The sequence below is a fragment of the Hemicordylus capensis genome, chromosome 7 (genome assembly GCF_027244095.1).
Source record: "Hemicordylus capensis ecotype Gifberg chromosome 7, rHemCap1.1.pri, whole genome shotgun sequence".
In the NCBI taxonomy this organism is placed as follows: Eukaryota; Metazoa; Chordata; class Lepidosauria; order Squamata; family Cordylidae; genus Hemicordylus; species Hemicordylus capensis.
This window is the reverse complement of record NC_069663.1, coordinates 18,889,742-18,909,950: the sequence shown is the minus strand read 5'-3', so window position 1 is coordinate 18,909,950 and position 20,209 is coordinate 18,889,742. Positions and strand designations below refer to the sequence as shown.

Here is a 20,209-nt window from a genome sequence, read left to right as displayed (position 1 = left end):
TGATGTGTGAGCACTGTGAGATATTCCCCTCAGGTGATGGAGCCGCTCTGGGAAGAGCAGAAGGTTCCAAGTTCCCTCCCTGGCAGCATCTCCAGGATAGGGCTAAGAGAGTTTCCTGCCTGCAACGTTGGAGAAGCCGCTGCCAGTCTGTGTAGACCAGACCTGCACAACATAAGGCGCAGAGGCCAGATCTGGCCTGCAGGAACTTTTTTGCTGGCCTCAAGGTAGGAGTATCCTACAGTAGGAACCATGAACAGCAGGATCCATGAAGAGCTCTAGACCTGGATGCCTAGGATTGGAGCTTAAAAGCAACTGTGATTGAGGAAGAGCAGAAGATGACTTGGTATTTATTTGGGGCTGGCATGCTCTCCAGGTGTCCCACTGACTGAGCAAGGACAGGCCTATTTTATGGGCACTCTCCTTGATTAAAATTGTGAGTCCCTTGACAAGGGGAAAGATCCATAAGTAACTAATTGTTGCTTCCATTTATGTTTTTAATAATTTTAATGTCATGATACACTGAAAATCGGCCCCTGCATGCCAACTCATGGTTGGTTCTGGCCCAATGGGGCATTTGAGTTGTGCGCCCCTGGTGTAGATAGTCCTGAGCTAGATGGACCAATGGTCTGACTCAATATATGGCAGCTTCCTATGTTCCTAAAACCACTGGTAAGGTCAAGAGTGCCTTCATAGAAGTACTGTGTGCAGTTTTGGTCACACTTTAAGAGATGAGTCTCCTTGGCCCTCTTCTAGCAACTGCATGCCTAGACTTTTGACCACCACCAAGAAAAGGTGCAGCCTGTAGAAACTTACCTGCCTCTCTTGGTACATCCTAGTCTCTTTTGTTTGGATCATAGGGCTGGCTTGCCAAGGGACATGATGCCATGCAGACATGTGCCAGGAAGATTTGTTTGAGGTGGCGGCAGAGCTATGTCCATAGTACAACTTGTGAAATTCTCTGCCACAAGATGCAGTGACAGACAACAACCTGGATGGCTTTAAGAGGGGTTTGGACAACTTCATGGAGGAAAGGTCTATCACCGGCTACTAGTCGGAGGGTTATAGGCCACCTCCAGCCTCAAAGGCAGGATGCCTCTGAGTACCAGTTGCAGGGGTATAACAGTAGGAGAGAGGGCATGCCCTCAACTCCTGCCTGTGGCTTCCAGCGACATCTGGCGGGCCACTGTACTAAACAGGATGCTGGACTAGATGGGCCTTTGAGCCTGATCCAGCAGGGCTGTTCTTATGTTCTTCTAGCATAGTCTCTTTTCCAGTGGCTGCTGCTGGTATCTTGTGCCTTTCTCTTTTATTTGTAGACTGTGATCCACTTTGGGACAGGGAACCTCCCTGCCTCCTTCAATTTCTTGAACCTCTTGTGAACTCTGTTGAAAGCATAATAATCTATATCTCCCTACCTACCGACCTACAAAAGCCTTAGGATGTATGTCGCACATCCCATGGTACACCTCACGAGAGTTGTCCAGAGGACAGAGAAGGCACGGAGTAGGGCTGAGCGGCGGATGGAGGGCCAGCTTCTGAGGAGGCAGCAGTGGTGCTGCGGCAACAAGGAAGAAGAAACATTGAGCAGCGGCATCTGTCACCCTGCTGAGTCTCCTCATGAGGACAGCAGGGGCAGAAGAATGCACCGAGGGCTCTCCTTGCAGGCTGGAAGAGATGCTCTGGCTTGGCCATTCTCTTCGCAACAAGACTTGGTAGGGTGATGCAATGGAGGCCAGAGGTAGGAGCTGACCTTGGCTGCTGCGATGCTGCTTTCCCTAGGAAGGGAAAGGCTGGGAGATTGGGGGGCACGTGAGTGGGGGGGGCATGGGCACAAGTTGTGCAGGGGGGACAGTGGAGGTTTCAGGCAGGGGGTGGATTAAGGCAGGGCAGCAAGCTGAACTGTACAGGGAGGGGTGAGAGGCAGTGAACCAGGGTGCAGATGTTTTCTACCGGGCCAGCTAGTAATAATAATTACACCAACAGGCTCCATAAATTTTGCCTGGCTTTGGTAATCAGCCATTATTTGTGGCCAGCACTGAATCCGACACAAAGTCCTCTGGCAGCATGGTGTAGTGGTTAGAGTGATGGACTAGGACCGGGGAGACCCGAGTTCAAATCCCCATTCAGCCATGAGACTTGCTGGGTGACTTTAGGCCAGTCACTTCTCTCTCAGCCTAACCTACTTCACAAGGTTGTTGTGAGGAGAAACTCAAGTATGTAGTACACCGCTCTGGGTTCCTTGGAGGAAGAGCGGGATATAAACTGTAATAAATAAAATGTATTAGGGATTGGGGTTAGCCTCTTTCTTCATGTTGGGATACAGAGACACTCAGACAGTGAGAATCTCTCTCGTTGCTTTGAGACAGTCTCCAAAATGTGACATGAAGGGAGAGACTGACCCTTTCCTTTTATAAGCATGCTTGTCTTCCAACCAGTAGGAACCAAGAGGCCTCTCTTACTTCTGTGACGGATGTGTGGAGGACTCACGAATGGGGAGAGGTCTCTCACTTTGTGCTCAGCAATCGAGAACAGAGAGCCATAGATGCAGGCCCAGTGAGACAAAGCATTAGGCCGGCTACAATAAAAGGAAAATAAAGCCTGTATTTAGTCTTCCTTATGCCAAGTGTTCAAGGGGACACTGACTGCAACATCAGTCTACCTTTCTGGGCACAGGATGTTGTCTTTTCACAAACTGCGGTTAGTGTAGCAACACAAAGGCTATAGTATTGCAAAGGATCAGATGTCTGTCATGATGGTACAAACAAAAGATGAGCTACCTCATATCGTGCACAACTAAATGCCACACCCAACCACTGGGCAGGCGGACACATGTCTACATTCCTACACGACGAGGTTCTTTTTGCAGGAAACTGAGCTACAGTCTGTACCCACTGCTGCCTGCTCCAGGACAACATAAGTCTTTGAAAAAGTTATTGCAGCCAGAGTTGTTGATCCTCCCATGTGTTATGACAGTTTGCCTCTGGTCTTGGAGCAACTGCTGAATCGTGTTGCTTGGTGCAAACACTGTAGAACGTGGCACCACTACCAAGAATGCAGGGTCAGAATGAACCAACGATCACAATTCACATTAGCCACGGGCTTGACTTTAGCAAGAAAGATCTTCCCTCACCTCCCAAAACACTCACACATGCTTTATCTCAATACTACCACACTGCAGACAAGTAGAAAAAGGTAATCCCAGGTTTATTGGCCACCTTTGGAGCATGCCGTAAGCAGGGCATGCTGAGTGGAGGATTCTGGTGAGGCAGTTCTACCACAGTTCACCATGGCACAATCCCACCTTGATTCCATAAAAGGGGAGAGCTGGAAAGAGCCAGCAGCCGCTCAGAAAGTCCACTAAGAAAAAAGTAAAAGTGCCAGGCCAGTGACATCATGGAAGGAGTGATTAGTCAGGGGATGCCCAGAGGGATGGTGAAAGACAGGTAGTCACCCATCTCGCCCCACGCTGCTCGGTGTGTCTGGAAGATGCTGATCCACGTGGTGAGCACAATCACCCAAAAAAGAAGGCCCACAGCCGAACGCTGGACATCTGGGATGAGAAACAGGTGGAAAGAATAATCAGGATGTGTTGAGTCCTCCTTTCCTTCCCAGCAGTATCTTGGGAAGGAATCCAAGATCACAGTTTCCTTCACCTTGGAAACTGTGTGTCCCAGCTTCCTTATTGAAGCTCCACCCTCAAACCAGCAAGCTGGGCCCTCAAGCAAGCATTTTAGCACTTATAGGACTCCCTTGCCCCAAACTTACAGCGCTTGATCTGCAGTTGCTCAGTGTATGCTGGCACCATAAAAGCTTCTCGGAAAAACCAGAAAACGTTCACCAGCCACAGGAAAGGGAGCAGAGCAAAGCCACCTGGAGAGATGACAAAAAAATTATTCAATGGTTACTGCTCCAGAAGCATTTCCTTCTAGAGGGGATGTGTCCCACTTTTTCTATTATTTTAAACAAGCTAGAATAATGGAAAAGGTGTGTGGAATCCAAGATGGACTTATCCTGAATTGTTTCTATGGCAAAACATATTAAATATATAAGCAAGAAAACCAAAGTATTAATATTTATAGTGAGAACATCGCAAATGCCACAGCAGGAATTCACAAGTTCTATGCACCTGGGAGCATAACACTGCAAACAAAGTTCTGAGAATGGATTCCCACTCCCTTTGACGTTAATCTGATAATATTTTATGCTTTCTTAAAATCCTCCTGGTTTTTGATTGCAGTGAATATACTGTGATTTTTTTTCCTGATTTTGTCATGATATTTTTGATTGAAGAGTAGTATACACATGTACAACATGAACTATGTATTTTTATGCCCCACACCCCCAATTGTGTCACCACAACATGCTTAACTTTGTGTTACTACTATGCAAATGAACTACAATGGCTTTTTAAAAAATCAAACTTAACTTTCAACACAAAGTAGGTCCTAAAAGCAGTCTAAATCAACATAAATGTTTGCAAAATCCTCAGCAGGCACCATAGTGCATATAAGTTAGAGCAGGGGTTCTCAACCTGTGGTTCTCCAGATGTTACTGAATTACAACTCTCATCATCCTCAGCCACAGATTACTGGGGATGATGGAGGCCCATCATCCTGTTCAGCAACATCTGAAGCACCACAGGTTGGGAACCCCAGGTTACAGTCTATCCTGGTTGCATATGAATGGGAGACTAGACGTGTGAGCACTGTAAGATATTCCCCTTAGGGGATGGAGCCGCTCTGGGAAGAGCAGAAGGTTTCAAGTTCCCTCCTTGGCTTCTCCAAGATAGGGCTGAGAGAGATTCCTGCCTACAACCTTGGAGAAGCCACTGCCAGTCTTGGGTAGACAATACTGAGCTAGACTGTCTAGAAGCAGCGTGGTGTAGTGGTTAGAGTGCTGGACTAGGACCGGGGATAAATAAATAAATAATAGAAAAGACCAATGGTCTGACTCAATATGTGGTAGCTTCCTACATTCCTAGGATCAGGGAGACCCCGTTCAAACCATGAAGCATACTGAGCTTTAGGCCAGTCCCTCTCCTACGGCCAAGCCTACCTCATTGGGCTGTTGTGAGAATAAAAGCAAAGGAGCACACATGCTACCCTGAACTCTGGGGCAGAAGACCAGCAAAGAAATTTAACAATTCCCTGTTCCAATCACGGAACGGGAGCGACGAGACCCATCTGAACGGCACGACCAAGAGGGAGCCCCTGGAACAGGTGTGCACAACTTCAGCCCCGCTGCAGATGATGTCCTACAACTTCCACCATTCCCAGCTATTGACCACAGAGGCTGGGGATGATGGGAGTTGTAGTCCAAAAAAACAGCTGGAGGGCCGAAGTTGTGCAGCCCTGCCCTGGAAGCTGCCAGGCTCCATCGACGTCGTTGCTGTTAAGGGCAGGCCTTGCCCACCCACAGTCACTCACCCAAGTAGTACTTCCTGCAGAGGTTGAGCTTTTCCTCGTTAGAAACTCGCTCCAGGTTCATGGTGCTGGCGCCTGCCTCACACCCCCAGCCTGGGGCAGGAGAAAGAGAGAAGCCTCGGACCCACCAGAGAACTAGTGAAAACAAGGAAGAGGGGCGAGAATGCTGAAAGTGGCAAGACTCGGGAACTAGGCCCGCCACACCCTCCTGCTTAGAAAGCGACCCTTCTCCCCATACAAGCAGCCACTTCCCTCCACCGCCCCACAAACAGGAAGGAACCGCTACTACAGGTTCCCCCTCACCCACAAGGACTCACCCCCCCGGAACACTTGTTTCCTAAAGAGGCCACCCGAACGCAAAGAATTCTGGGGCTTGTAGTCAATCGCTTTCCCGAGGGTTGCTGGGAAGCGAGGGGCCGCCCGAGCCAGCGCCCTTTCGCAGTGCGCGCCGGGAATTCTTGTCAGAGTGCGGAAGCCAATCATTCGGGATCGGGCTGTTTTAGGGGAGATGCATGCTGGGTGCTGTAGTTTTATAAGCGGCGGAGGCTGATCCCGCCTTATGCGAGATTGGGAAAGGTCTGCGGTCAGCACAAGTTTTAGGACAGTCAAAGCGCGACTCGTGCTGAGAAGTGAATGCTGTAAGCAGTTGTGCACTGGAGGTAGAGGGGTGGGGTATAAATAGTTTAAATATCAAATTTACGCCCCGCCCCTCCAGTGGGCTACTGCAGGGGGCGGCTGACAACATGAATAAAACAGCACACCCCTTTCATGTGGTGTTAATTGGTGGACGAGGACATCAACTCTGCTGGCTTCTCCAAGATAGGGCTGAGAGAGATTCCATCCTGCCTGCAGCTGCCTGTCTGGGTAGACAATACTGAGCCAGATGGACCTATGGTCTGACTCAGTATATGGCCGTTTCCTATGTAACTGGTTTTAAAACAAACAAGTTTTAAATACCACAAATACCACAAGGTAGCTGCAAAAAAGGATGCCCTGCACTTTACTATAGCCCAAGCCAGCAGAGCAGGAGTCCAACAGGTCCTGGCTGGCTCCCAACAGCCCCAAAGGCTCTTCCTTTCAGCCTTGTAAACCATACTGAGTGCCAGGAGTGCTCCTGAGCACGTTTAAAATGCATTCCTCACCAGGGAATAGCCACAATCATCCCACCCCCCTCTGGGATTAGAGAATAAGGCCGCGGGAGACTTTGAAGCAAGCTTGTGTAAACTACCCCAACTTTCTGCTAATTCAGCAAAGAGGCATCTTTACTTTACTTTTAAAGTTGTGCTGTCAGTCAGTGTTGACTCCTGGCGACCAGAGCCCTGTAGTTGTCTTTGGTAGAATACAGGAGGGGGTTGATCATTGCCTCTTCCCACACAGTATGAGATGATGCCTTTCAGCACCTTCCTATATTGCTACTGCACGATATAGGCATTTCACATCGTCTGGAAAACATTACAGCGGGGATTCGAACCAGCAACCTCTGGCTTGCTAGTCAAGTCATTTCCCGCTGTGCCATTAGTGATCCTCTTATATTTTGCAAGTTGGGGATCAACTGTCCCTATTCAATCCCAGCACAATGACCTTCCAGGCAGTGTCCCTTACTGGTGTGTTTTTTAGATTGTCAGCCCTTTGGGACAGGAAACATTTTTAGCCTACTGTCCTTAAAGTAAGCTTATGAGATCACCCGAAACTGTGTGTGGCATGGTTGATGGTGTCATCCACCCTAATTCAAGGTGGCAGACACACGAACATTTGAGGCACAACCGCCTAACCGTTTGTACAAAATCTGCTACAGTTGTGAGTGACATAAAGACACCTCAACAACATAGTTTGTGATGTCATAGAACCCAATTAAAGATAGCTTGTGGGCTAACTTGTGAGGATGGTAATTATCAATTAAGACGATAGTGAAAGGAAAGTAGGCAGATTAGTTCTTACCAGAACTTGTTCTATACTGTGAACACTTTTGTTGGAAAGCAATATATAAAATACTCAGCATGGTTTGTTATAGGGATGGTCTTCCTAAGCTTGTTAACCCACTGAAAGCAATCCTGAATATTTTGATGGCTTCATATTGTGAACATATTGACAAAAGATCTCCAAACAATTTCAAAAACCACCAAGACTGGGTCTTCACACACTGCAGATTCTTAAGGCAGCTGAACAGACTGCAAGCTAGCCATGAGAGCACGCTCCCTGGCCACCCCCCTGGTTCTCCCCACATTTAGTGCTAATCTGAAGAGGCATATAGTGACCACACAGAGAGTTTCTCCCTGCATTCTAGAATCCCAGCTGACCAAATTCCCCACTCAGCTTTTGTAATGAAACATAGGATAGAAATACATTACATAAAATAAAGTTACCAGAGTTCACAGATATGCATTGTTGGCATTTCCTTCCCAACGCCCCTCCTACAAACCAGGAAGACTGCCTAGATTTATTTTTTGTTCCCATCCCCACTGAGACTTGCCAGAATCAAGGAGTACATCTCACATGGGACAAGATACTGAACATGTTTAATGGACTGTGTTGTCCATTCTTCTTCTGCAGCAGACGTGGAAGCATCATACACACACATCAGGATTTCCCATCTCCCAGCAGATGGGAAGGCTAACATGTTGGCTAAGGATCTTCATGGGCTCCACCCTTAACACATGAAGACCAAATTCACAGTCTACTGTCTTCCATGAGCTCCTTTCCACCTGGATGGGCAACAAAAGAGTCACTCCGCCACCATCACATGAAGACTGTGGGCACAGAGGTGGTCTCAAGGGGTAAGCCGTGAGCTCTTCTGGAGGGCCCTGACCCCTTGGGAAGGTGAGGTCAGCATTCTTGGGTAGCTGCCAACATCAGCCATGGCCAATATAGATTTTTTTTGGATGTTTAAGCTCAGGAAGAGCAAGCAAGTCTGTGTATCTGAAAATCAAACACCTGATGGGCACTGTGCCCTTTTCCAGAAGCTGGTTTCTCTTCCTACCAGCATCTTCACAAAATATTCTCTCACCTCCAGTCTGGAGTTACTGCAATGGAAGCCACGTGACAGTCTCATGTCAAAATCGCATTTTATTTAAAATTATACCAACAAGAATCCAACCCTTTACCGTCTCAGCTGACTGAGCATCTTAAATAAAAAAGTGCATAGAAAATAAACAGGTTTAGAAATTTGTACAAATATTTACATCCTCCTGGGTTTGATGAGGTTTTTTTTTTTTTCCTTTAAAGAGAGATCCTAAGCAGGGGGGAATTCACAAAATTCAAAAATACAAAAATTAAAGAAAATGCTCTCACCCCACAAGGGGGCAACCAAAAAAAAAAAAAATCAAGATTATGAAGCAGATGGGCACAAACAAGGGGTCTGGGGATCACCCTTCCCACACTTGCCCCATGTTTCTGCTTGTCATAAGTTCAAGCCATGGACTCAGACAACAAGGCCACTGCCACGAGCTTCCTCTCTTCCCACACAAAATGGGCATCACTGATGCTCCTTGGAGATGAGTCTCCTGCACACCTCAAAGAACTAAAAGGGATGAGTCACGCTGCAGCAGCAGCCCACCTGGAAAGGTATGATGATGAGGTCAAGTCCCCCGCGCCCCTTGCCATGCCGCGATATCAGGGAAGGGGAGCTGGGTTAGGGTACAGGTCTGAGAAACTGGGCCCAGCACGAGTCCTCAGTTGAGGAAGCGCCGGCAGCGTTTGGCTCCACAGTTGCAAGGCAGCTTGCTGCCGGCGTCCTCGATGGGGAACTTGTAGTCGTAGGTGAGTTCCTCGCCTCGAAAGATGCGCCTCAGGGCAAAAATGACAATGTGTTTCTGGCCCTCCACATGGATGACGCGCGAGTAGCAGTTGGGCTCGCAGGAGTGGTTGATGAAGCGGGCGGCGTTGCCGTGCATGGTGGCGTCCACCACGTCAAAGTCATCGATGCGGAACATGTAGCAGCCAATGCCCTGCAAGGGTTCAGGGCAGAGTTAAAAACGATGGTGGTCCTCCAGTTCCTTCCCAACCTCACCTTTGCTTAAGTCTCCACTGGTCCCCCGTTCTACTTCCCACAACAAGTTTCCTCCTTCCTTGCAGGAAGGAAACAGGGCCACCACCAAAAAGAAGAGTGGAAGAAGAGGCAAGCCTCAAGCTAGTGCTTGGGGGAAAGTAGTCATTTATTATTTGGCTGAAATACTTTGGGACAGTCTTATTTATTTATTATATATTTAAAATATTTATACCCCGCCCCTCCAGTGCAATACTGCTCAGGGCGGCTTACAAAAATAACATAGACACAGATACAAGTAATAAAATTAATTATTATTATTATTTTTTAAAGTCAGATTAAGAACTATTAGGTTCAAATTAAAAGTTAAAATTATAAAAAGCTAAAGAAGCTAAAGAACCTACCAGATATAACAAAATAATATTAAAAAGCCTCCTTAAAAAGGTGTGTTTTAAGATGTTTTTTAAAAACACAGAGGGAGGGAGCATAGTGAAGCTCTTCAGGGAGGGCATTCCAAAGCTGAGGGGCCACAAATGAAAAGGCCCTGTCTCTAGTCCCCGCCAACTGGATCTCTGTTAGTGGTGGGGTCATGAGACGATGATCAGAGGGCCCTGGTAGATTCATATGGGTGAATGCGGTCCGACATGTACCCCGGCCCCAAGCCATGTAGGGCTTTAAAGGTCAATACCAGCACCTTGAATCTAGCCCAGAAGCAGACTGGTAGCCAATGAAGCTGAAACAGGATGGGTGTAATACTCGTGAAGCGACTCGCACCCACAAGCATCCTTGCAACAGCATTCTGAATGTTTTCTCATCATACATTACTAAAGCGTGTGCATGCCCACCAATCTTCCCATAAGGCACTACGACTCTCAAGCACCAGTTTGAGGCTTGCCTCTTCCTCCACTCTCCCTCTTTCCTGGCCCATCCGTACCTTGCTGTCATAGTATTTCTCACGCTTGTCTGTAAGCACAGAACGGATGACTATGCCAGAGTACTCAATCACCATCTCGCCTGCGTCGATGTTGCGCTTACAGAACAAGCCACGGCCGTGGATGGCTGACCTGGGGTGGAGAGAAGGTCACACATCAACACTAGAAGAGGAAGGACTAACTAAGGAGGAAAGCATTAAAACGAGGCTGGCCCACCAATGAGCAACAGCGAGGACTCTTCAGTTCTTGGAGACTAGTCATGAATAGAGGAGCCATGTACTTTCTATGTGTAGCCCTATGCCCAGGGCTTCTTCAGGGAGCCCTAGGTATAGCTTGAGGCCTCATACAAGAGGTCTGGGCCATTACCTGTACACGCCCACAGCTTCCTTGGAGGTTTTCTTTAGGTGCCGAAAACGCATGGCCATGGGCAGCTCCAGGCTTGTGGCTCGCCTAAAAGAGAATAAGCTAGAGAATCATATCACACTGGTGACACTCTGCGAAAGACCAACATCCTTTAACAGAAATATGTGGAACTTCTAGTATGAGGAATTCCCTGCCACATAAGTTCAGACTAGCCGCCCAGAGAACAATTTGTTATGGAGCAGCTGACAAAGTTTATTATTTTTCATTATAATCTCTCTCTCTCTCTCTCTCTCTCTCTCTCTCTAAGACGTACCTGTCGCTAATCCTATGTGTGGCAGCTCTCGCGAGAGTTCACAAGCGAGCTGCCGGGGAGAGGAAAGCGGTGGAGGACAGAGAAAATGGAGGTCGTAGTGGGGAGGGGGGAACACAACGGGGGGGGGGGGCGGCAGCGGCAGGGAGAGAAAACTGCAGTGGTGAAAGAGAAAGCAGCAGCGTCCGGGGGGGGCTGAGAACAGGGGGACAGCCAAGAGGGAGGGGGGAAGGACAAGGGAGAACTAGGAGGCGTAGATGCTCTGCACCCGGGCCAGCTAGTTATAATCGTCATCATCATCATCATCTCCTTGCCAATATTTTGCTGGCAGTGACGTGGCACAGCAATGTTGACTGGAGGTGCCTGGCTGTTGAGGCTCTGGCCTTCCTAAAGCCCATTAGCTGACGAGGAGGACATGCCACTTTTTGAAGCTTCCCTTGGTGCCCACAACACCGCTTGCTTGACCATGCCTTGCCCCACACAATCCGTTCATATCCCATCAACTGCAAATTACCACAAGGAGCACCAATGGTGGGGTTTCTGCAACCTGCATAGGATGGGGTTCCCGGTCAGAACGGATGGCATGAAGATTCTCCAAACAGGGCTGCACACCTTCAGCCCTCCAGTTGCTGGACTGCAACTCTCAGTATCCCTAGCCACAGTGGCCAATAGTCAAGTATCACGGGAGTTGTAGTCCAACGTCTGCAGGAAGGCTAAAGCTGTGCCACCCTGCCTCCGAACAACAAGAGCCAAGAATGTCCTCTTACCTGGTAGATTTGAGCTGCACCTCATCCTCCTCTTCATCATAGGGACCTCCCTCGGGAAGCACGCGATGTTGGGATGCCAGAAAGTTGAACATGTCAAAAGTGCATTTCCTGGAAGAAAGGGAGCACTGGACATTTGAGCATGCTGCTGGACACTCTGTCCCTCCCATGGTGCATCTTTCAGACGGGTGTGTAACTCACATGGGCTCCTGCTTCCCCATCTACTTGATAAAGAACCCCCTTTTCACTCCAGCGCTAACCAGGTCAGGGTAACCTAGAACCAAGGTCACTTGATGGGTTTCAGATCTCTAACCCAGGGACAACCCAGCCCTCAGTGTGTTCTGGGACTAGCGGCTTGCTAGACAGGTGTTCTGTGATGCACCCAGAAGACCCAGGCCTTTCTGGTAGCCAGACTGTGCTGCTGGAATCATCCCTTGAGCTTCGATACCATGAAGCCAATAGACTTGACCGTGACCCCCATTCTTGGTTCAAAGAATGGGGCTGAAGCGAAAGCTCTGTGGGAGAGCACTGCAGAACGTCCCCTCCCTGCCATCTCTACATAGGGCTGGCAAAGACTCCTGCCTGAAACCTTGGAGGGTCGCTGCCAGTCAGTGCTGACAGTATTAAGCTAGATGGACCCATGGCCTGACTCAGTACAAAGCAGCTTCTTATGCTGGCCGTTACTACGAAATGGCCGCTACCCAACCCGCAAGACAGAAAGCAACGCCACTCTCCACCTGACGTAAACTTCGGCCCGAGCGCAGCCGTGAGGGTTGAGGGGCAGTTCCTCCTCTTCGCCTTCATGCTGGTGGTACCGGAACTTGTACTTGTGGCAGGCCTTGGCGCCATATAGCTGCTCCACCAGGAAGATGATGGCATCGTGGTGCATCCCCAGCATCCGCACTCCATTCATGCCTGCCGGGAGAGCAGCGGGGTCAGGACTCAAGGGGATCTCGGCCCACCCAGAAGCCCAAGCCCGAGCGTGCCGGAAGCAGGGATCTCCGGCAGCACCTGGCCTCAGAGGCGATTCCTGGGAACTTCCCAAGGCCTCCTGACCAGCACAGGACTCTTTGTTACCTGCAAAGGACAAGTGCTTGAGCCGGGCGTTGGTGCGGGCCTCCTGCACCTTCTCAATCACTGCTTTCCAGGCACCTGAACAGGAGAGAAGGCACAGGCAGCAGACTATCAAACTTGACTATTTGCTATTCAACTAGTTTGCTATTAAGTCTCCGCTGAGCAAAGAGACACCTTTTAGACGTGGGGATTCTCTTTATTGAGCAGGGGGAGAGCAATTGGCCTTACCTGGCCCCAGCACAGCATCCCTCCAGTGACTGTTGCTGGTGTCTCTCTGATGTTTCTTTTTTAGATTGTGAGCCCTTTACATATTTATTTTGCCACGTAAACCATTTAAAGAACTTTTGTTGAAAAGTGGTATATAGATATTCGTAGTAGTATTAACACACAAACATTGAAGGTAGCCACGTTGGTCCGTGTGTGTGTGTGTGTGTGTGTGTGTGTGTGTGTGTGTGTGTGTGTGTGTTGAGAGAGAGAGAGGGAGAGAGGGAGAGGGAGAGGGGGAGAGAGAATGGATCCAAAAAGTAGGGCAATATTACTTTAGGACCAACTAAAACATCACAAAGTAATTGCGGACTGCTTTGGAGGGGGACCGCGGCTACTTTGCACGCAGAAGAGATTACAGGCCCAGTCCTGTCAAGCAGTGTTGTCCTGGAGGAGTGGGATATACACATTTTAAACCAATAATACAACCATCTCCAGAATTTCCAGGCAGAGCTGGAAAAGCCTCTTGCCTCAGTCCCAAAGAGTCACTATCAGACAGCATGAACAGCACTGACCTAAATGAACTAAGAATCTGATTCAGCGTAAGGCAGCTTCTTATGTTCAAGGTATTTTAGTTGGTCCTAATAAATGTATGGCCCCACACTGCATTTTTTATCTAACTACAAGTAGGTCAGACATCTGGTCCTAGGCACAATCATCACTGCAAGTGAGTATCTGGCCAAGGAAGAGCTTTGGAGACCCACAGTGTTCCCCGAGCAATGTACCCAGAAAACACCCACCAATCATTGGTGGGGAATATGCCGGATTCTTTCAGGCTGCACAACAGCAGCCCAGCTGGGGGCTCCTGGACCCAGCCTGTCTGCCACTCACCATCAATGCTGTCAGCCTGCACGTTGAAGCCATCCTCGCTGGTGATCTCGAAGCACAGATGGGGCTGCGTTTTGCGGGGCATCTCGTTCTCTTTGTCTTCCTGGTTCAGGCTGTCCTCATCCGAGCTGGAGAGATCCCCTGGGGGCACAAAGAGCAGGAGGCCCACGCCTCTGAACAATGATGCTGTGGAGGTCATGTGACCACACTGTCTGGGAGAAGGGGGTCAACAGGGAGCGAGAGCGGATTCTCACTCTGCGCGGAAGGCAAAGCAACTGTGCCACGGAGAGCGCGCTCAGGCTCTGCTCACTTGGGACAAAGCCGTTTCTAGGGAAGGGCTCAGGAGGACAATTATATTCTGGCAGGAAGGGAAAGAAAAAGCCTAGGGTGTGGAAGAGAGGAGTGCTACGCGCAGAACCACTCATTCCTCCTGCGAGAGAGAGAGAGAATCCCAAAGATCAAATCTCTTAAGACCAAATCCTTAGCAGGCTCTTCCAAAACGTCCTGAGATGCCAGAGTCACTTTCAGCTGTTGAGGCCGCTAGCCATAATTTAAAAATCCAAAAATTTCAAACGTGTGTCTTCATGAAACAGTACAAGACTGTCCTCACAGATTTTGACCTTGAATCTGGGCCTATAGATACAAAAGCCTATGATGATGGCCAAGCGGCTAAGCTAGGGCCCAATCAGCCAGTCAGTTACCTCTTTTAGCTGTCACATGAAGATAATCATGAGGAATTCTCACACAAACTATTCCTTAGTCAACTACATGTAAAACTGTAAGGACACTACAATGTAACAAATCTATACCTTTCAACGTGCACTTGATCCAGCACAGTCACTATCCGTAGTGTGTTTATATAATTAATTGGTCTGAGAGGACACGTGCATCACGTGCCATCAGAATCAATATATTTTTTATTAATATGAAAATTTTAAACTCTTTAATATGACAAAATCTGTATTGGTTAACCAAAAAAATCATGCTTTCTACCAAATCACATGTCTTATTTGCTTAAACATACAGTCACATTTTGGTCCGATTGGGATGCAAAACAATCCGATAGGGATAAAAACAAGAGCTGAAACTTACCAAATGCCAGAGAATCAATACATCTGAGGCCCCCTTTCTGCTTGAGGCCCAAACCACATGGCTGCATCCTCTGATTGTCCCTAGTGCAGGACATCTTCTCAGGTGCTTCTCACTTATAATTTTTAAATATGTACTGAGTACAGGCACAGGTGGTGGGCATACCTGGAAAGGACTTGGGGGGCATAAGCTCACCTCTTTCCATTTTGTTTTATTACAAGAGAGGCATGTGGCTGATATGACACATTCCAAACCGCCTTGGGATTGTTTTAATGAAAGGCGGTATATAAATTTAACAATAAAATAAATACATAAATAAATATAAAGGCATCCCCTTCACACTTCATAGAACAGGTATGGACACCCAAGAACAAGAAGGTTAGTGCTGTTCCCCAACTCTAGTCCGAGGGGACAGAGATCCCATTACCTGCATATCTGTGCCATACTGGTTCCAGCAGAGGCTCTTGGTTCTGCTCTGGGGTGCCAGGCCGGGAGTGCAATGCTGCCAAGGAAGGGGGATGTTCCATCGGGGACCTGCAACAGTACACACAGGGAAGGCTGAGCACTGCTGGAAGGGGATTCTAGCAGGGGTGTTGCTAGGTACTTAAAAGATCTGGGCCCCGGGCCCAAAGTTTCCCTTTTCATAATTAAACTCAATAATACCTCCCCACCGGCAGGTATAATTGCATATGCTTTTAAAAGTCTTTATTTATTATTATTATTTCTTGTTTACACAGACAGGTGTTATTGACTAGTTTGTTTTATCCAGACATCAAGTCCTTCCCAAGGACCTGGGATGGCTGAATTTTATTATCAATATTGTTATTATTATAGATATCGTCGCAGAATATAGGCTGCTCCAAGTAAAGTTGCTTTTTGTAATTGGCTGATGGTGATTTCTGTGGCCCCAATGGTGGTTTTTTAAAATTATTATTATTATTATTATTCAACATCTACTACCACCACCACCACCACTGAAGGCCACACTACTCGGGACAGCATGAATATTACAACAATATCTTTAATTTTTCTTTAGTTATCCTAGACCCTTGGAAAGGGCCCGATAATTAAAGTACCAAATCCAGTCAATAACATCTGGCAGACTGTGTGTAAAAGACAAGCAGGAAAAAGCAGGACCCATGAAGGTGGAAGCAGCAAATACTTAGGTGAGGCTAGCAGCTCCCTCCTTTCTGGAAGAGATCTTGGAGGAGGGAGGTGGTTGATGAGATTGGGGGCTCTGAGCAATTCACTGGGGGTCATTGCTGCATGAGCAGCTTGCATGCAGAAGGGCCCAAGTCCCCTCCCTGGCAGCATCTCCAAGAAAGGGCTGAGAGAGACTCCTCCTGCCTGCAGTCTTAGAGAAGCCGCTGCCAGTCTGTGAAGACAAGACTGAGCGAGATGGACTGATGGTCTGGACTTGGCATAAGACAGCTTCCTATGGTCCTAAGGCCCCCACCCCCCACCCAATGACACTCCTGGAGCCTAGGCCTCTGCAACCCCCAAACTCATACTCACAGCTCGTTCTCGCCAACAGTGCCTGCCTCATCTTTGAGTGCATCCAGATCCAGGACTCCCTTTGCTGTAGGAGTCTTTATCCGCACCCTCCCGATGCTGCAGGGCAAAAGGGGCCATTTAGGACACACACATCCCATAAAGGCAGTTTTGTGAGGAGGATGCCAGGATGGAAGCTAATAGCCCAGCATAGCTGTTCTTACCTAACTGCCCCGATATCCTGATCTCTTACTGCCCCCGATACCTTACTGCAGAGTTGCAAGCAACTACGGTTGGAGACAGACATGACGATGCAGAGAGTTGAAAACAGTTACAGATATTTGTTGCTCATAGTGTGTATAGGCATCTCATTTTCGCCTCGAATAAACAGGTGCTGCTGGTCTTTGCATTGTTTCAAAAACCTGCACCACCTTTTAATGACAGGTGAAGATGGAAGGCAAGAAGTATATGTGCACACCACAGGAAATGACCTACTCTCAAGCCACGTTCAGCTCTTAGAAAGGATTCCTATCTCTAATCAGAGACAGGAAAAAGACCCAGAAGACAGGGCTCTCCATACACCAAAAGCAGATAGAAACGGCCAGTGCATTTAGGTGCTCCTCTAAAGAACCTATCACAGAATCAGTTTTTCACCATTTCCCACTCACGCAAGAGAACTCGGGGTTCCTCAGGCAAATCAAGCAGCCTGTTGCAAATCACTCCTACCCCCAATCCTAGCAATCATCCAACTGTGGATGTCAGGGGCAGGCAGAAGGTAGATCTGGATCTATTGGGTAGATCTCAGAGTGATTTGCAACAGATCAGCCCGGGTTTCTGACTTCCAATTGTTTTAATAGCAGCAGTAAGAAGTCCCCTCCCCCTAAAATTAAGCTGCTGAAAAGAAGGGAGTGGGGTGGGGGGAGTGGAAGAAACTAGGTATGAAATTGTGTGTGAAAAGACTGAGTTCATTTCTGGTACTGAAAGCAAGTTCCTGGGGAAATTTCATAAGCTTGCAGGCACCTAGTTCTTTATCCTAAGTGCATGAGAGTTTATCCTGGAGTTCTGGCAAAAAGCAAGTAGATGATGGTGATGATTTTTTAATTAATAGATCTCCACAAGCCTCAAGTCTATCCACAACTAGAGTGTGTGAAGAACTGCTGGAGGTATTAAATTGCAAGTTTAAAGCTTGAAGACACGGTTAGAAAGATACAATCTTTCCAGAACCGTCCGTGACAAAGCCAGTGCGGGACCTGTGGGCAACCCTGCGTGGGATGTTCTTAGACGCCACTTTGAGCACTTTTGTTGAAAAGCGGTATATACGTTTTTAATTCATTGTAGTTAAAAATCTCTATACCACCTCTCATGAAGCTCACCCCAGAGCAGTTTTACAAAGCTGACACACAACGGAACCTCGTTGAAACATCCAAATCAATTCAATAGCCGCAGTAGTAAGAGGAGGAGTAGAAAGAGAAGGCTCAAACCCGGATGCCTGTACCTACCCAGAGCCTACCAGGCTGCCGGAGAGGCAGTTGTTAACCAAGTGATCTGGAGTCCCCGGGGGCAACAGAGGCGACGGTTCCTCCTCGTTGACCCCATCCAGCTTGGCCTTCTTGGGAGGCACGTTCCCCACAAAGGTGGAGACCCTCTTGATACGGATGGCCTGTCGCGGGCCAGGCAAGGACACCAAGCCCGGGAGGCTCAGCATCCCCGAATTCACCGCCACGGGCTGCAGGAGACATGTCTGCGGGAGCCCCAAGGAGGGCGTCACCAGAGCCGGGGGGCCCAGGGCCAACTGCCCGCCGGCAGCCTGGGGCGCAGCGCCCACGACGTTCATCATGGGCACCATGCTGAGCACTGGCCCTCGGATGGTCCAGGTGGGCAAAGGGCTGGAAGCCAGTCCCAGAGGGGCCCGCAAGATCACCGTGCCGAGGTTGGGGGCGGGCGGGGGCTGTGCCAGGAGCGGGTTGGGTTTGGCGTTGCAGCTGGAGGCCTGCTCCCCATCCTGAGCGTTCAACCCGCCTTCCTTACCCTGCACTTTCACACAGACCTGCCCCAGCTTGTTCACAAGGATGATGCGGGAGCCTGGAACCTGCCCCTCGGCCCCCAACACCTTCACCTCAGGGTTGCCTGGCACCGGGGCACAGCTGAGGGTTAGGGTTGGGGCTGGCTCTGGAAGGGGGCTGGGGTGGGCTGGCTCGGTGCCATTAAGACTGGCAGAGAGAGGGGGCAGGGGCAGAGGGAGCGGGGGAGATGTCCGGCTGAGGCAGGAGGGAAACGGGGCCTTGCTCTCGGGGGCATCCATGTTCTTCAGCACAAAGTCCACGATGTCCGAAGGCAAGTCCTCAGGAGCGGGGACGGGAGCGGGGCCAGCCAGCTCTCGCTCTCCCCTCGGCTCGGCCTGCTTGCCCTTGGTGGACGGGTGACCCCCGGCGGAGTCAGCCTCGCTGTCCGTGCCGTCATCTATGCCGTCCAGCTGGTGGATGTGGGGCAGGGGGAGGTCCAACGAGTAGGAGGGCAGGGGCGGCTCCCGGGTCACCACCGTGCGGGGGAAGCGGAAGTAGCGGCCGGCCTCTCCTTCCTCTTCGCTCTCGGCGTCGCCCAGGCCATCCAACTGAGGCAGCCCCAGGCTGGGCGAGGGGCACGTCCGGGGCCCCCCCAGCTCCTCCTCCTGGAAGGGCTCGTCGAGAAGACTGTCGTCAAACTCCAAGTCGGAGACGTTGAGCTCAAAAGCCAGCTCTGGCGGCACGGCTGGGGGCGAGGGAGGGGGTGAGGTAGGTGGGGGCCGCTGCCCGTCCGGCCCGGCTGAGGTAGACGTGTGCCTGAAGCCACTCCCAGCTGGGGGGTCGTCCGGGAGAGGCGGCATTGCCCTGAGTGTGGTGCGGGGGGGACTCGTCCTGTTAGCAGTGACTTGGGGCGGGAGGGAGGAGCGGCGTGTGCGGGGGGCGCTGCTAGGCGATAGGGGGCTGAGGCGTTGGGCACGGCGTGGAGGGGGGAAGTCTGGGTCACCCACAGTCAAAATGTGATGGGACATGGAGGACGTGCTTCCTGCAAAAGAAAACAGGGAAGACATAGGAACATAGGAAGCTGCCATATATGGAGTCAGACCATTGGTCTAACTAGCTCAGGGTTGTCTTCACAGACTGGCAGCGGCTGCTCCAAGGTTGCAGGCAGGAGTCTTTCTCAGCCCTCTCTTGGAGATGCTGCCAGGGAGGGAACTTGTAACCTTCTGCTCTTCCCAGAGTGGCTCCATCCCCTGAGGGGAATATCTTACAGTGCTCACACATCAAGTCTCCCTTTCATATGCAACCAGGGCGGACCCTGCTTAGCTAAGGGGACAAGTCATGCTTGCTATATCACAAGACCATGGCAAAGGTGCTGAGGGGGAGGGGGGGAGAGGGAGACATGCTGCCCTAGCTTCCCAGGAAGGCCCTTTTCTCCCTCCCTGCTGATACACCAGCTCCTGTTCCATAACCAGGGTCTGCCACAGATGCTCATGTCTCCCATCCCATGAAAGCTTCCTCCCCAGAACTGTCAGGGAGTACTCTCAGCCACTGGCTTGAGAAGAGGGGATGGGGCTGCCGTCCAGTGAGGGAGCATCTGCTTTGTATGCAGGAGGCTGCAGGTTCAATCCCCGGCATCACCAGTGAGGGCTGAGAAGAGATCCTGCCTGAAGCTCTGACTCCTGAAGA

At 49.7% G+C, this 20,209-nt stretch overlaps 2 protein-coding genes across 4 annotated transcripts in view; both read right to left on the bottom strand.

Annotated features, from left to right (window-relative positions):
* Positions 1-3,187: 3,187 nt before the first annotated feature.
* On the bottom strand, positions 3,188-5,898 carry PSENEN (presenilin enhancer, gamma-secretase subunit). Its single transcript, XM_053266762.1, has 4 exons — positions 5,741-5,898; positions 5,427-5,558; positions 3,766-3,870; positions 3,188-3,550 (listed from the first exon to the last, which is right to left on the bottom strand). Exons 2-4 carry the CDS (start codon positions 5,485-5,487, stop codon positions 3,411-3,413), a joined length of 306 nt encoding a protein of 101 aa, XP_053122737.1. The 5' UTR covers positions 5,488-5,558; positions 5,741-5,898; the 3' UTR covers positions 3,188-3,410.
* A 2,570-nt stretch (positions 5,899-8,468) lies between these two features.
* KMT2B (lysine methyltransferase 2B) overlaps positions 8,469-20,209 on the bottom strand; it is a 72,676-nt gene continuing 60,935 nt past the window's right edge. For all 3 annotated transcript variants that reach the window (XM_053266990.1, XM_053266991.1, XM_053266992.1), the window contains 10 exons: positions 18,020-19,565; positions 16,545-16,640; positions 15,457-15,563; positions 13,944-14,081; positions 12,852-12,926; positions 12,512-12,689; positions 11,778-11,885; positions 10,704-10,787; positions 10,340-10,469; positions 8,469-9,367 (listed from right to left, as the gene is read on the bottom strand). In XM_053266990.1, the coding sequence (XP_053122965.1) occupies positions 9,092-9,367; positions 10,340-10,469; positions 10,704-10,787; positions 11,778-11,885; positions 12,512-12,689; positions 12,852-12,926; positions 13,944-14,081; positions 15,457-15,563; positions 16,545-16,640; positions 18,020-19,565 (2,738 nt within the window). In that variant the 3' untranslated portion in view covers positions 8,469-9,091. The remainder of the gene's footprint in view (positions 9,368-10,339; positions 10,470-10,703; positions 10,788-11,777; positions 11,886-12,511; positions 12,690-12,851; positions 12,927-13,943; positions 14,082-15,456; positions 15,564-16,544; positions 16,641-18,019; positions 19,566-20,209) is intronic.

What these genes read in the sequence shown, in the direction of transcription:
- PSENEN (XM_053266762.1), bottom strand. Translation starts at nt 5,487, where the DNA reads ATGAACCTGGAGCGAGTTTCTAACGAGGAAAAGCTCAACCTCTGCAGG. An exon ending in CTGCAGGAAGTACTACTTGG is followed by an intron (nt 3,871 to 5,426) that starts GTGAGTGACTGT and finishes TCATCTCTCCAG; the next exon opens with GTGGCTTTGCTCTGCTCCCT. An exon ending in GCAACTGCAGATCAAGCGCT is followed by an intron (nt 3,551 to 3,765) that starts GTAAGTTTGGGG and finishes TTCTCATCCCAG; the next exon opens with ATGTCCAGCGTTCGGCTGTG.